At 36.4% G+C, this 15,109-nt stretch overlaps 1 protein-coding gene across 1 annotated transcript in view; it reads left to right on the top strand.

The window, feature by feature from the left end:
• The window catches only part of ATRX (ATRX chromatin remodeler), a 256,836-nt gene that overhangs the window by 36,958 nt on the left and 204,769 nt on the right, over positions 1-15,109 (top strand). Inside the window, exon 3 of the mRNA XM_060137872.1 lies at positions 8,725-8,755. Within this exon, the coding sequence (XP_059993855.1) occupies positions 8,725-8,755 (31 nt within the window). The remainder of the gene's footprint in view (positions 1-8,724; positions 8,756-15,109) is intronic.

Genomic DNA, 15,109 nt, shown 5'->3' on the forward strand with positions numbered 1-15,109 from the left:
TACATGTAGCTGTCCAGTTTTCTTGCACCACTTACTGAAGAGACTCTCTTTTTTTCCATTGTATATTCTTGTCTCTTTTGTGATAGGTTAATTGATCATAAGTGCATGGGTTTACTTCTGGGCTCTTTATTCTATTCCACTGATCAATGTGTCTGTTTCTGTGCTGTTACCATAATGTTTTGATTGCTGTAGCTTTGTAGTATAGTTTTAAGTCAGGGAGTGTGATACCTCCAGCTCTGTTCTTCTTTCTGAAGATTGCTTTGGCTATTCCGGGTCTTTTGTATTTACATACAAATTTTAGAATTATTTGTTCTAGTTCTGTGAAAAATGCCATTGGTATTTTGGTAGGGATTTCATTGGCTCTCTAGATTGTCTTGGGTAGTATGGTCATTTTAACAATATTAATTCTTCCAACCCATGAACATGGTATATCTTTCCATCTGCTTGTTGTCATGTTCATTTTCTTTCATCAGTGTCTTACAGTTTTCTGAGTATAGGTTTTTTACCTCCTTAGTGAGATTTATTTCTAGGTGTTTTATTCTTTGTTATGTGATGGTAAATGGGATTGTTTTCTTAATCTCCCTTTCTGATAGTTCATTGTTATTTTATGAAATGCAACAGATTACTGTATATTGATTTTGTATCCAACATCTTCACCAAATTAATGAGCTCTAGTAGTGTTTTTTGGTGGCATCTTTAGGATTTTCTATGTTGGGATGATCCTAATTAAGTCAATGCTTGGAAATAGTTGCATGCAAATTATGTGTGATAGAGATAATAGAATACAGTAATGAAAAAAAGAAGTATTGTGAAGATTTGCCCATTGAACTGAGATTGTTTAACAAGCTAGTTCCTCTCTAAAGTGATGTTGCAATTTTTATGATACCTTTTCATAATCCTAGTACAGGTTATATTGTTCATAATGCATTGTCAGTTGAAGACAATCTGAGTTTTTCTACCAACAGCTGTAGTTTCTTCAAACTTCTCTTCCAGTTTTCAAGAAAACTGTGTTTTCAAGGTGCTTTCAGTTTTTATGGTGAGAGATTTGCTGTCAGAAGTGACGACACAGTCTGGCTTGGCCATTGCATCCATTTTTCACAGTGCCAATCCCACTCCTCTTGCCTTCATGTATTCCTCAAAGTCTTTACTCTTCCTTCATATATTCATCAAAGCCATTTTCCTATTAGCTGCTGAAAGGTAGCCATGGTTGGCCTTGGGAACAGTGTCTTGTGTAGGAAGCAGGGCACTTGGTCCTGGGAGGGGTGCTTTGCCTTACCCCTTGTAACCCCTGACCCCCATTCTCCTGAGCCAGGAGGTGCAAACTAGCTCTGCTCAGGACTCCTCAGGTACTTCCTGCAAGCTAAGTTGCTTTATTATTAAAATAATATGCTAGTTAAAATTAATTACATTTCCTTCAGACTTTAAGTTATTAGAATATTGTAGCTAAAGCTTAAGTTCCATTTGAACTATTTTCTGATGTATCTATATTGATACATATGGCTCTAGTTCATTCATTTAATTCATATATGGTCATCCATCATGTGAATGTATAATCTGTCTATCCTGTTTTTTATGGATGATTAGGTTATTTTCAAATTTTCTCTAGTACAAACAGTACTGCAGTTTGTACATGTCTTCATTCATAGCTTTAGTGGCCACATACAGCACGAGCTTTCTTTTAATATTTGCCTGATATATCAAATATCTTTTAAAAATTTACTCTTTTAATCATTTTTAAGGGTACAGTTCAGTGGCATTAACTACATTGGCAGTCCTTTGTAACCGTCCACACTCTCCATTTCCAGATCTTTTTCATCATCTCCAAAACAGAAACTCTGTACCCATTAAACAATAACTCTGCGTTCCCTCCCCCCTCCAGCCCTCTATTGTGCTTTCTGTCTCTGTGCATTTGACTACTCTAGGACCCTCATCTAAGTGGAATTATACAATGTTTCTCCTTCTGTTGTGCCTGGCTTATTTTAGCTAGTATAATGTTTTCAAAGTTCATCTGTGGTGTAGCATGTGTCAGAATTTCATTCTTTTTTAGCTAATATCATTCCTTTTATACCATGTGTATTGGGTTGGCCCAAAGATTTGTTCAGTTTTTTCCATAAGATGGCTCTAGTAGCACTTAGTTGTCTTTAACTTCATTCGAAACAATTTTGTTAGATTGTATTGTGACAGCTGTCATGTTAGCATGCATTCAAAAAAAGGTATCAAAATTGGTGAATTTTTTGGTAGCCATTTTAATATTGAATATGGATTAAAAAAAGCATTTTTTGCATAATATGCTTTATTATTTCAAGAAAGGTAAAAATGCAACTGAAATGCACAAAAAGATATGTTCCGTGTATGGAGAAGGTGCTGTGACTGAAAAAATGTGTCAAAAGTGATTTACGAAGTTTCGTGCTAGAGATTTCTTGCTGGATGATGCTCCCCGGTCAGGTGGTCCAGTTGAAGTTGACAGCGATCAAATCGAGATATTAATTGAGAACAATCAATGTTTCACCACATGGGAGATAGCCGACATACTCAAAATGTCCAAATCAAGCACTGAAAATCATTTGCACCAGCTTGGTTATGTGAATTGCTTTCATGTTTGGATTCTACATAACTTAAGCAAAAAAAAAACCTTGACTGTTTCCACGTGCGATTCTCTACTTAAATGTAACAAAAATGTTCCATTTTTAAAACAAATTGTGACAGACCATGAAAAGTAGATACTGTATAGTAATGTGGAACGGAAGAGATTGCGGGGCAAGCGAAATGAACCACCACCAACCACATCAAAGGTCAGTCTTCATCCAAAGAAGGTGATGTTGTGTATATGGTGGGATTGGAAGAGAGTCCTGTATTATGAGCTCCTTCCGGAAAACCAAACAATTAATTCCAACAAGTTCTGCTTCCAGTTAGACCAACTGAAAGCGGCGCTCGACAAAAAGTGTCCAGAATTAGTCAACAGAAAATGCATAATCTTCCATCAGGATAACGCAAGCCAGCATGTTTCTTTGATTACCAGACAAAAACTGTTACAGCTTGGTTGGGAAGTTCTGATTCATCTGCTGCATTCACCAGATATTGCACCTTCGGATTTCCATTTATTTCGATCTTTACAAAATTCTCTTAATGGAAAAAAATTCAGTTCTCTGGAAGACTGTAAAAGGCACGTGGAACAGTTCTTTGCTCAAAAAGATTAAAAGTTTTAGGAAGATGGAATTATAAGGTTGCCTGAAAAATGTCAGAAGGTAGTGGAACAAAATGGTGACTACGTTGTTCAATAAAGTTCTTGGTGAAAATGAAAAATGTGTCTTTTATTTTTCCTTAAAAAACCGAAGGCACTTTTTGGCCCACCCAGTATATTAAATTTTACTTATCCTTTCATCTGTTGTTGATGGATGTATTGGTTGTTTTCCCTTTTTGCCACTTGTGAATAATGCTGTTATGAACATTGATGTATAAGTATCTGTTTGTGTCCCAGCTTTCATTTCTTTTGGTATATACTTAGAAGTAGAATTACTGGATCATATGGCAGTTCTATGTTTATCTTTTTGAGGTACTGCTATACTGTTTTTCCACAGTGGGTGCGCCATTTTATATTCCTAACAGCATCACACTCAGGGTTCCAGTTTCTCCACATCCTCACCAACACTTGTTATTTTCTTTACTCTTTTTTTTTGTGTGGGTGGGGGTTAATAGCCTCTTAACGGGTGTGAAGTGTTATCTCATTATGGTTCTTATTTGTATTTCCCTAATGACTAGTGATGTAGAACATCCTTTTGTGTGTTTATTGGATATTTGTATGTCTTCTTTGGAGAAATGTCTATTCAAGTCCTTTGCCCATTAAATTTTTTTTTGTTGAGCTGCATATTTTTATTTTTTATTGAAGTATGTTGATTTAAAATATTGTGCTACTTTCAGGTGTACAGAAAAGTGATTCAGTTTTACATATACATACATATATATACATACACATATATATGTGTGTATATAATGGGTTGCCCAAAATGTTCCTTCAGTTTTTAAGTAAAAATAAAAGACACATTTTTCATTTTCACCGAGAACTGTATTGAACAACGTAGTCACCGTTTTGTTCCACTACCGTCTGCCATTTTTCAGGCAACTTCATAATTCCATCTTCCCAAAACTTTTAATCTTTTTGAGCAAAGAACTGTTCCACGTGCCTTTTACAGTCTTCCAGGGAACTGAAATTATTTCCATTAAGAGAATTTTGTAAAGACCGAAATAAATGGAAATCTGAAGATTCAATATCCGGTGAATGCAGCAGATGAATCAGAACTTCCCAACCAAGCTGTAACAGTTTTTGCCTGGTCATCAAAGAAACATGCTGGCTTGCGTTATCCTGATGGAAGATTATGCGTTTGCTGTTGACTAATTCTGGGTGCTTTTCGTCGAGTGCCACTTTCAGTTGGTCTAATTGGGAGCAGAACTTGTTGGAATTAATCGTTTGGTTTTCTGGAAGGAGGTCATAATAGAGGACTCCCTTCCAATCCCACCATATACACATCACCTTCTTTGGCTGAAGACTGACCTTTGGTATGGCTAGTGGTGGTTCATTTCGCTTGCCCCACAATCTCTTCTGTTCCACATTGTTGTACAGTATCTACTTTTCATCGCCTGTCACAATTTGTTTTAAAGATGGAACATTTTCATTACGTTTAAGTAGAGAATCGCATGTGGAAACACCATCAAGAAGGTTTTTTTTGCTTAAGTTATGTGGAACCCAAACATGAAAGCAATTCACATAACCAAGCTGGTGCAAATGATTTTCAGCGCTTGATTTGGACATTTTGAGTATGTTGCCTATCTCCCATGTGGTATAATGTTGATTGTTCTCAATTAGTGTCTTGATTGCTATCAACTGCAACTGGCCTACCCGATCGTGGAGCATCATCCAGCAAGAAATCTCTAGCATGAAACTTCGTAAATCACTTTTGACACATTTTTTCAGTCACAGCACCTTCTCCATACACGGAACATATCTTTTTGTGTATTTCAGTTGCATTTTTACCTTTCTTGAAATAATAAAGCATATTATGCAAAAAATGTTGCTTTTTTAATCCATGTTCGATATTAAAATGGCTACACAAAAATTCACTAATTTTAGTAAGTCTTTTTTAAAATGCATGCTGATATGACAGCTGTCACAATACAGTCTAACAAAATTGTTTCGAATGAAGTTAAAGATGACAGTGCTACTAGAGCCATCTTATGCAAAAAACAGAACGAACTCTTTGGCCAACCCCATATGTGTACATGTGTATGTATATGTGTATTATTTTTCAGATTCTTTTCCATTATAGGTTATTACAAGATATTCAGTATTGTTCCCTGTGCTATACAGTAAATCCTTGTTGTTTGTTTTATATATAGTGGTATGTATCTCATAATCCCATACTCCTAATTTATCCCTCCCCATTACCCTTTGGTAACCATAAGTTTGTTTTCTATGTCTGTGAGTTTGTTTCTATTTTATATTTAGATTCATTGTATTATTTTTTAGATTTCACACATAGTATTATATAATATTAGCCTTTTTCTGTCTCCGTATGATAATCTGTAGCTCCATCCATGTTGCTGCAAATGGCATTATTTCATTCCTTTTTTATGGCTGAGTAATATACCATTGTGTATATATACCACATGTTCTTTATCCATTCATCTGTTGATGGACAATTAGGTTGCTTCCATGTCTTGGCTATTGTAAATCGTCCTTTTATGAACATTGTGCTGCATGTATGTTTTTGAATTAGAGTTTTTGTCTTTTCTAGATATATGCCCAGGAGTGGGATTTCTGGATTGTATGGTAACTGTAGTTTTCATTTTTGAAGGAACCTCCATACTGTTTTTTATAGTGGCTGCACCGGTTTACATTCGCACCATCAGTATAGGAAAGTTCCTTTTTCTCCACATCCTCTCCAGCATTTACTATTTGTAGACTTTTGCTGATGGCCATTCTGACTGGTGTGAGGTGATACCTCATTGTAGTTTTGATTTGCTTTTCTCTAATAATTAGCAACGTTGAGCATCTTTTCATGTGCCTGTTGTCCATTTCTTTTTTGGAGAAATGTTTGTGTAGGTCTTCTGCTCATTTTTTGATTGGGTTGTTTTTGTTTTTTTTCTATTGAGTTGTATGAGCTGTTTATATGTTTTTGACATTAATCCCTTGTTGGTCGCATCACATGCACATATTTTTTCTGAGTCCGTAGGTTTTCTTTTTACTTTGTTCATGGTTTCCTTTGTTGTGTAAAAGGTTTTAAGTTTGATTAGGTCCCATTTTATTACTTTTGTTTTTATTTCTATTGCCTTGGCAGACTGACCTAAGAAAACATTGGTATGATTTATGTCAGAGAATGTTTTACCTATGCTCTCTTCTAGGAGTTTTATGGTGTCATGTCTCATGTTTAGGTCTTTATTTTACGTTTTTTTGTTGTATATGGTACGAGGGAATGTTCTAACTTCATTGATTTACATGAGGTTGTCCAGCTTTCCCAACACAACTTGTTGAAGAGATTGTCTTTTCTCCATTGTATATTCTTGCCTCCTTTGTTGAAGGTTGATTGACCCTAGGTGTGTGGGTTTATTTCTGGGCTCTCTATTGTGTCACATTGATCTGTATGTCTGTTTTTGTGCCAATACCACACTGTTTTTATTACTGTAGCTTTATAGTATTGTTTGAAATTTGGGAGAGTTATGTCTCCAGCTTTGTTCTTTTCCCTTAGGATTGCTTTGGCAATTCCAGGTCTTTTGTGGTTCCCTGTTACTTTTAGGATTATGTGGTCTAGTCCTGTGAAGAATGTCATGGGTAATTTTATAAGGATCGTATTAAATCTGTAGATTGCTTTGGATAGTATGGCCGTTTTACCAATATTTATTTTTCCAAACCAAGAGCATGGAATATCTTTCCATTTCTTTGAGTCAACTTCAGTTTCCTTTTTCCTAGTTCTCAGTTTCCTTTTTCCATGTTTTATAGTTCTCAGGGTATAGGTCTTTCACCTCCTAGGTTTTTTTCCTAGGTATTTTATTTTTTTGTATGCTGTTGTATCATATTATTTATTTTTAAAAATTATCTTAATTTTAAGTTTTGTTTATTTCTTTGGCTGCACCGTTCAGTTTGCAGGATCTTAGTTTCAGAACAACGATTGAACCCAGGCCATGGCAGTGAAAGCACTGAGTCCTAACCACTGGATCGCTTGGGAACTCCTTGGATGCTATTTTAAATCGGATTTTTTTTACTTTCTCTTTCTGATATTTCATTGTTAGTGTAAAGAAGTGCAACAGATTTCTTTTTTCTTTTTTTTAAAAAAATTATTTGTTTATTTGGCTGCATTGGGTCTTAGTTGCAGCATGTGGGATCTTCATTGCTGTGTGCGAGATCTTCGTTGTGGCATGCAGGATCTTTAGTTGCGGCATGCGGGATCTTTTTAGTTGTGGCATGTGGGATCTAGTTCCCTGACCAGTGATCGAACCAGGGCCCCCTGCATTGGGAGCACAGAGTCTTAGCCACTGGACCACCATGGAAGTCCCCAGAAATGCAATAGCTATCTGTATATTAATCTTGTATCTTTCTACCTTGCTCAAGTCATTTATTAGTTCTAATAGTTTTTTTGTGGCCTCTTTAGGAATATTTGTATAGGGTATCATGTCATCTGCATATATTCACAATTTTACCTCTTCTCTTACAATTCAGATACCTTTTATTTCTTTTTCTTATCTGATTGCTGTGCCTTTGCCCATTTTTGTATTTGGTTGTTTGGTTTTTTTGGAGTTGAGTTATAGGGTTTCTTTATGTTTTCTGGTTATCAATACCATTTCAGATATATGATTCAGAAATACTTTCTCCCATTTTGTGGATTGTCTTTTCTTCTCTTGATAGTGACCTTTGATGCACAAAAGTTTTTCATTTTGATGAAATCCAGTTTATTTTTTGTTGTTGTCTGTGCTTTTGGTATCATATTCAAGAAAGCATGACGAAATCCAATGTCATGAAGATTCCCCCTCTATTTTCTTTAAAGAGTTTCATAGTTTAGCTACTATTTTTAGGTCTTTGATGCATTTTGAGTTAATTTTTGTATGTGGTGTGAAGCAGGCATCCACTTTATTCTTTTGCATTTGGTTATTCATTTTTTCCAACACCCCATGTTGAAAAGACTGTCGTTTTCCCATTGAATGTTGTTGATACCCTTCTTGAAAATCAGTTGACCACATATATGCAAGGCTTTATTTCTGGGTTCTCTATTCCATTGTTCTATATGATTGTCCTTTTGCCAGTACCATACTGTTTTGATTATTTTAGCTCTGCAGTTAGTTTTGTTTTTTAATTTAAGTATAGTTGATTTACCATATTGTGTTAGTTTCAGGTTTACAGGAAGGTAGTTCAGTTTATATATATATATATATATTCAGATTATTTTCCATTATAGGTTATTACATGATATTGAATGTAGTTCTCTGTGTTATACAGTAAATCCTTGTTGCTTTTGCAGTTAGTTTTGAAGTCAGGAATTGTGAGTTCTTTAATTTTGTTGTATTTCACAACTGTTTTGGCTGTTCAAGATTCCTTGAGATTCATCATGAATTTTAGGATGGAATTTACTGTGTCTGTGAAAAAAACTGTTGGAATTTTGATAGGAGTTGAATCTCTAGATCACTTTGGGTAGTACTGTCATCTTAACAATATTTATTTGTGTCTTTAATTTCTTTCAGCAGTGAAAGTTTTCCTGTTTTGCGGCTTTCCGTAAGTCTTTCAATTCCTTGGTTAAATTTATTCTTAAATACTTAATTCTTCTTGATGCTATTGTAAATGGCATTGTTTTTTTTAATTTCCTTTTTGGATTGTTCATTGTTAGTTTGGAAAAATGCAGCTGATTTTTGCGTGTGAATTTTGTATCCACCAACTTTACTGAATTTATGTATTAACTGTTAAGAATTTTTTGTGGTATCTTTAAGGTTTTGTACATGTAAGATGTCATCTGTGGACAAAGATAAGTTTACTCTTCTTTTCCAGTTTGGATTATAATATGCTATTTTAAACAGTTGTTAAGTGAACAAAAATGTAAAGTTAATTACCAATGATTTGTTTGTAAAAAAGACCATTTTTGGTCAGTATACTCATGAACATATGTCCAAATTTTAGAGACTCTGTATGGTCCATTGCTAGAAGACAGCCACCCATCTGTGTGAGCAGGTAGATGAATGGGGGAAAATGAAAAATAGTTTTTGTTTTGTTTTTGTTTGGCCATGCCGTGAGGCTCGTGGGATATTAGTTCCCCAAACAGGGATTGAACTTGCGCCCACAGTAGTGAAAGCTCTGTGTCCTAACCACTGGCCAACCAGGGAATTCCCGAAAAATAGTTTAGGATGTTACCATTGTGGAAGACTGGGTAATGCATACACAGGATCTTTCTTACAACTGCATGTGAATCTACGATTATCTCAAAATGAAAAGTTTAATTTAAAAAAGGCTAGCTCCTTTACACATATACTTCTCCAAATAATGCAAAAGAGGTGAAACACTAGTAATTTTTAGAACTCCACATTTCTCATGGAAGAAATGTTGTAAAACATTCAGGGTGAAGAAAATGGCCCATAGTTAAAAACACTGACATTAGTACTTAAAACTTGTCTGAAATCCAGTCATTTATGATATGGTTAGCTTACATTAGGAATTTAGAATTTTTTTGGTTTCTCTTGAAGATAGGTAGATTAAATGTCATTGGTCATTTACATCAAGCCCATGTTGTAATTGTGTGTTTGTGAGTATGAAGGCTGATCAGATTCTTCTTCAATCAAGATTTTTAACTATTCTTAAGGATCATTGTACCTAGAACCTAGAATTAAGTAATGTATAGTACTGGTGGAGTAAGCTTCACATTTTGGTGGAGGAGGAAGAGAGTGACAGCCACGTCTGGATTTAATAAAAATAACTTAGAATAGTTCACAATTATAAAACTGATAAGTTAATGTGTGCAGTTTTGCCTTAGGAAAAGATCCTTCAATTTACAAAAGGGCTGATAAGTGTTGTCTTTCAAACAGTTTATTTGGTGTGTTTAAAATATCATTTCCACAAATAAGACTTAATTCCAAGGACCATCTCCAATGTATGACTCTAGAAATGAGGCAGATTTTGAAAGCTGACATCAGAGCTTTTATAAATGAATGAATATTTCCCTTCTAAATAGTCACCCTTGGAGGCCATACTGAAACCAATGATGATGTCATTCCTGAGGATACTTCAAGAACTCTCCTTTTGTAACCAATTTAGAAGACATGCAAGAAATTAAGTCTTCAGGAATACTTTGAATTTTGGCAAAAACTATTTTTAATGCACCTGATAATCTTTCATTATTCACCATACTTGACTCTAAATGACATTTGGCTATTTCCAAATATCACATCTGCCCTTAGAGAAGATTTTTCAAATGAGTGGGCAAATTTTTTAAGTATCAATTTTTTTTCACCATTGGACTTATAGCTGGTCTCATAATATATAATATTACACAAATATGTTCATTCCTAAGAATGCTGTCCTTCAGAGAACAAAAAAATTCTGATTGTATCCTCTTGTTTTAATTTTTTCATATTGAGGTACTATTAATGGGCTGCATTGATTTATCCATAGTCTTGACCTTGTTCAGCTACAGTATGAATTCATGTGATAGCTGGCTTTGTGGTTGGATTGCTGTGAATTCTAGGAATGAGTGCGATAATCATTATGCTGGTTTGCTGTGCTCTTTCATTTCTAAAGTACAGCGCTTTTGCTGTTTGGTAATCTGTTGATGAAACAAGGTGTAGAATGACATCGTCCATTCTTATTTTTAGATTTTGGTTACCAGGAATGTTGTGTGCCATTGGTTGACATGTAGCGTCTTTTCCTCTGGTTCCATTCTCTAATTGAAAATTAAGGATACTGAGTGACTTGATGATAATTTTTTTGTACATCTGGTTCATTTCCAAAGGAAGGTTATGGCAAAAAGTAGAAACCATACCCTCTTGGTACCTATATTCTAGAGTCAAGTTTGTTTTAAGATTATTTAAAACAACCCTCTCCACCAAAACAACCAAAATCCCACACACAATGTCTAGTTGCAGTATGCCTGTTAATTTCATTTCTTTTTCGTTCACTAAATATCTTGGGATCTTCCTAACCAAACGTAGAAAAATGGTACAGAGGGGCCACTGGGTTTGGAGCCCAGCACCCTGCTTGAATCAGGGTGGTATCTGGCCCATGAAGGCCTGACTGAGATGTTACCTGTTTCCTAATTTTTTTTTTTTTTTTTTTTTTTTTTGCGGTATGCGGGCCTCTCACTGTTGTGGCCTCTCCCTTTGCGGAGCACAGGCTCCGGACGTACAGGCTCAGTGGCCATGGCTCAGGGGCCTAGCCGCTCCGCGGCATGTGGGATCTTCCCGGACTGGGGCACGAACCCGTGTCCCCTGCATCGGCAGGCGGACTCTCAACCACTGTGCCACCAGGGAAGCCCCTAATGTTTTAATGTGCATTCTTTTGATGATTAGTGAGGTCGGTGTGCTTTTTCTCCCATTTTTTTTGGTTACACAGTTATATTCCCTTTTTAAAAAAATTTTTGTCTTTTATTCATTTATCTACTGGGAATTTAGTATTGTTATTATTTTTTGGCCATGCCACATGGCATGCAGGATCTTAGTTCGCCCACCAGGGGTCAAACCCGTGCCCTCTGCAGTGGAAGCATGGAGTCCTAACCACTTGACTGCCAGGGAATTCCCAGTATTATTTAGTATAATAAGAATCTTTATCTCTTTATTTTCAGATGAGTTTGCCTATTAAATTTTGGTTATTTTTTTGGAGGTTGCATGCAGAAGTTTTATTTCTTATGTAAAGTTTTATTACTTACATACATTCTTTTTTTTTTTTTTTTTGCGGTATACGGGCCTCTCATTGTGGCCTCTCCCGTTGCGGAGCACAGGCTCCGGATGCGCAGGCTAAGCGGCCATGGCTCACGGGCCCATCCGCTCTGCGGCATGTGGAATCTTCCCGGACCGGGGCACCAACCCGTGTCCCCTGCATCGGCAGGCGGACTGTCAAACACTGCGTCACCAGGGAAGCCCTACTTACATACATTCTTGAATTCCTTTCTCTATTTTGCATTTTCCGTTGAGGTGAAATTCACATAAAATAAAATTAACCATTTAAACCATTTTAGTATATAATTTAGTTTTTAAAGTTTTTACTAAATTCACAATATTGTACAATTGTCACCACTTTCTAATTCTAGAATATTTTTATTGCCCCCAAAAGATAACTTATACCACCCAATTTCCCCCTTCCTTTATCCCCTGGCACCCACTAATCTACTTTCTGCCTCTGTGGATTTGCCTACTTGGACATTTTACATATATAAATGGAATCATCCAATATGTAGGAATTTGTGTCTGCATTTTTTTTTTTCAGTATGCAAGCCTCTCACTGTTGTGGCCTCTCCCGTTGCGGAGTACAGGCTCCAGACGCACAGGCTCAGTGGCCATGGCTCACGGGCCCAGCTGCTTTGCGGCATGTGGGATCTTCCTGGACCGGGGCACGAACCCCTGTCCCCTGCATCAGCAGGCGGACTCTCAACCACTGTGCCACCAGGGAAGCCCTGTGTCTGCATTGTTTAGCACAAAGTTTACAATGTTCATCCGTGCTTAGTATAGATGAATATTTCATTCCTTTTAATTGGGGTATAATATCCCATTGTCTCTTCATCAGCTGATGGATATTTGGGTACTTTTCACTTTTTGGCTGTTATGAATATTGCTGCTATGAACTTTTGTGTTTAGTTTTTTGAGTGTGGGCATATGTTTTCATTCTCTTGGGTATATATCTAGGAGTCGAATTGCTGGGTTATTTGGTAACTCTGTGTTTAACTTTTTGAATTACTACTAAAATGTTTTTCATACTGACTCCCATTTTACATTCCCACCAGCAGCGTACGTAAGTTCCAATTTCTTTCCATCCTTGCCAACCCTTATTTTTTAAAAAATTATTATCATATCCATTCTAAAGAGTGTAAAATAGTATCTCATTGTGGTTTTGATTTATATTTTGCTCTAATGATTAATAATCTTGAGCATTTTTTCATGTGCTTTCTATTTGTGTATATTCTTAGAATTGTATATCTAACTTCTGTTTTTTATCGAGGTATAGTTGACTTACAAAGTTGTGTTGATTTTTGCTGCACAGCAAAGTGATTCAGTTATAAATATATATACATTCTTTTTTAAAAATATTCTTTTCCATTATGGTCTATCATAGGATATTGAATATAGTTCTCTGTGCTATATAGTAGGACCTTGTTATTTATTCATTCTATATATAAAATCTTACATCTGCTACCCCCAACCTCCCATGCTATCCCTCCCCCAACCCCCTCCCCCTTGACAACCACCAGTCTGCTCTCTATGTCTATGATTCTGTTTTTGTTTCATACATAGGTTCATTTATGTCATATTTTAGATTCCACATATGTGATATCATGTGGTATTTGTCTTTCTCTTCCTGAGTTACTTCACTTAGTATGGTGATCTATAGTTGCATGCGTGTTGCTGCAAATGGCATGATTTTGTTCTTTTTATGGCTAAGTAGTATTTCATTGTATATATGTACCACATCTTCTTTATCCATTCATCTGTCAGTGGACATTTAGGTTGTTTCCATGTTTTGGCTATTCTGAATAGTGCTGCTATGAACATAGGGGTGCATGTATCTTTTTGAATTATAGTTTTGTCTGGATATATGCCCAAGAGTAGGATTGCTGGATCATATGGTAATTCTGTTTTGGCTTTCTGAGGAACCTCCATACTGTTTTCCACAGTGGCTACACCAACTTATATTCCTACCAACAGTGTAGGAGGGTTCCCTTTTCTCCACACCCTCTCCATCATTTGTTATTTGTAGACTTTTTAATGGTGGCCATGCTGACTGGTATGAGGTGGTACTGCATTGTAGTTTTGATTTACATTTCTCTAATAATTAGCGATGTTGAGCATCTTTTCATGTGCCTGCTGGCCATCTGTATGTCTTCTTTAGAGAAATGTCTATTTAGGTCTTCTGCCCGTTTTTCAGTTGGGTTGTTTGGTGTTTTGTTGTTGAGTTATTGTATATCTAAGTTGTTTAAAACCCATTTCAAATTGGATTTGCCGTTTTACCGTTTAATTGTAAGAATTCTTTACATTATTAAAAGGGTATATATTTTATAAAAGGATTATTTTATTATTTTTTATTTTTTTTTATTTTTTTGCGGTACACGGGCCTCTCACTGTTGTGGCCTCTCCCGTTGCGGAGCACAGGCTCCAGACGCGCAGGCTCAGCGGCCGTGGCTCACGGGCCCAGCTGCTCTGCGGCATGTGGGATCTTCCCGGACCGGGGCACGAACCTGTGTCCCCTGCATCGGCAGGCGGACTCTCAACCACTGTGCCATCAGGGAAGCCCTATAAAAGGATTATTAATGCTTTTTCAGATATATGATTTGAAAATAGTTGTCATCAGCTATGTGGGTTGTCTCTTCACTTTCTTGATGGTATCTTTTCATACACAGAAGTTTTGAATTCCAATGAAATAAGTTTTATCTGTTTTCTTTCTTGCTTTTCAGTTTAGGAAATCTTTTATTAGAAATGGGGTATATGTTTATTTTCTGCATTTTAAACTTTTAAGGTTTTTTTTTTTTTGCGGTACATGGGCCTCTCACTGTTGTGGCCTCTCCTGTTGCAGAGCACAGGCTCCAGACGCGCAGGCTCAGCGGCCATGGCTCATGGGCCCAGCCGCTCCGTGGCATGTGGGATCTTCCCGGACTGGGGCACGAACCTGTGTCTCCTGCATTGGCAGGCGGACTCTCAACCACTGCGCCACCAGGGAAGCCCTAAATTTTAACTTTTTATAACCCTGTTTGTTGGATTACAGATACACTTATTACATAACTTAATAGGATATGCTGTGATAATTTAGTTATATAAATATTTCCATGGGAATCTGTGAGCTCTTCTAGGTCCTGTTCTATTCATCTTAGTGTTGGTCATTTATACATTTATTCTGTTCTAAGCAGAAAATAGAATAATAAACAAAAGAACTACTGAAGGC

Source organism: Lagenorhynchus albirostris, chromosome X (assembly GCF_949774975.1).
Source record: "Lagenorhynchus albirostris chromosome X, mLagAlb1.1, whole genome shotgun sequence".
NCBI lineage: Eukaryota > Metazoa > Chordata > Mammalia > Artiodactyla > Delphinidae > Lagenorhynchus > Lagenorhynchus albirostris.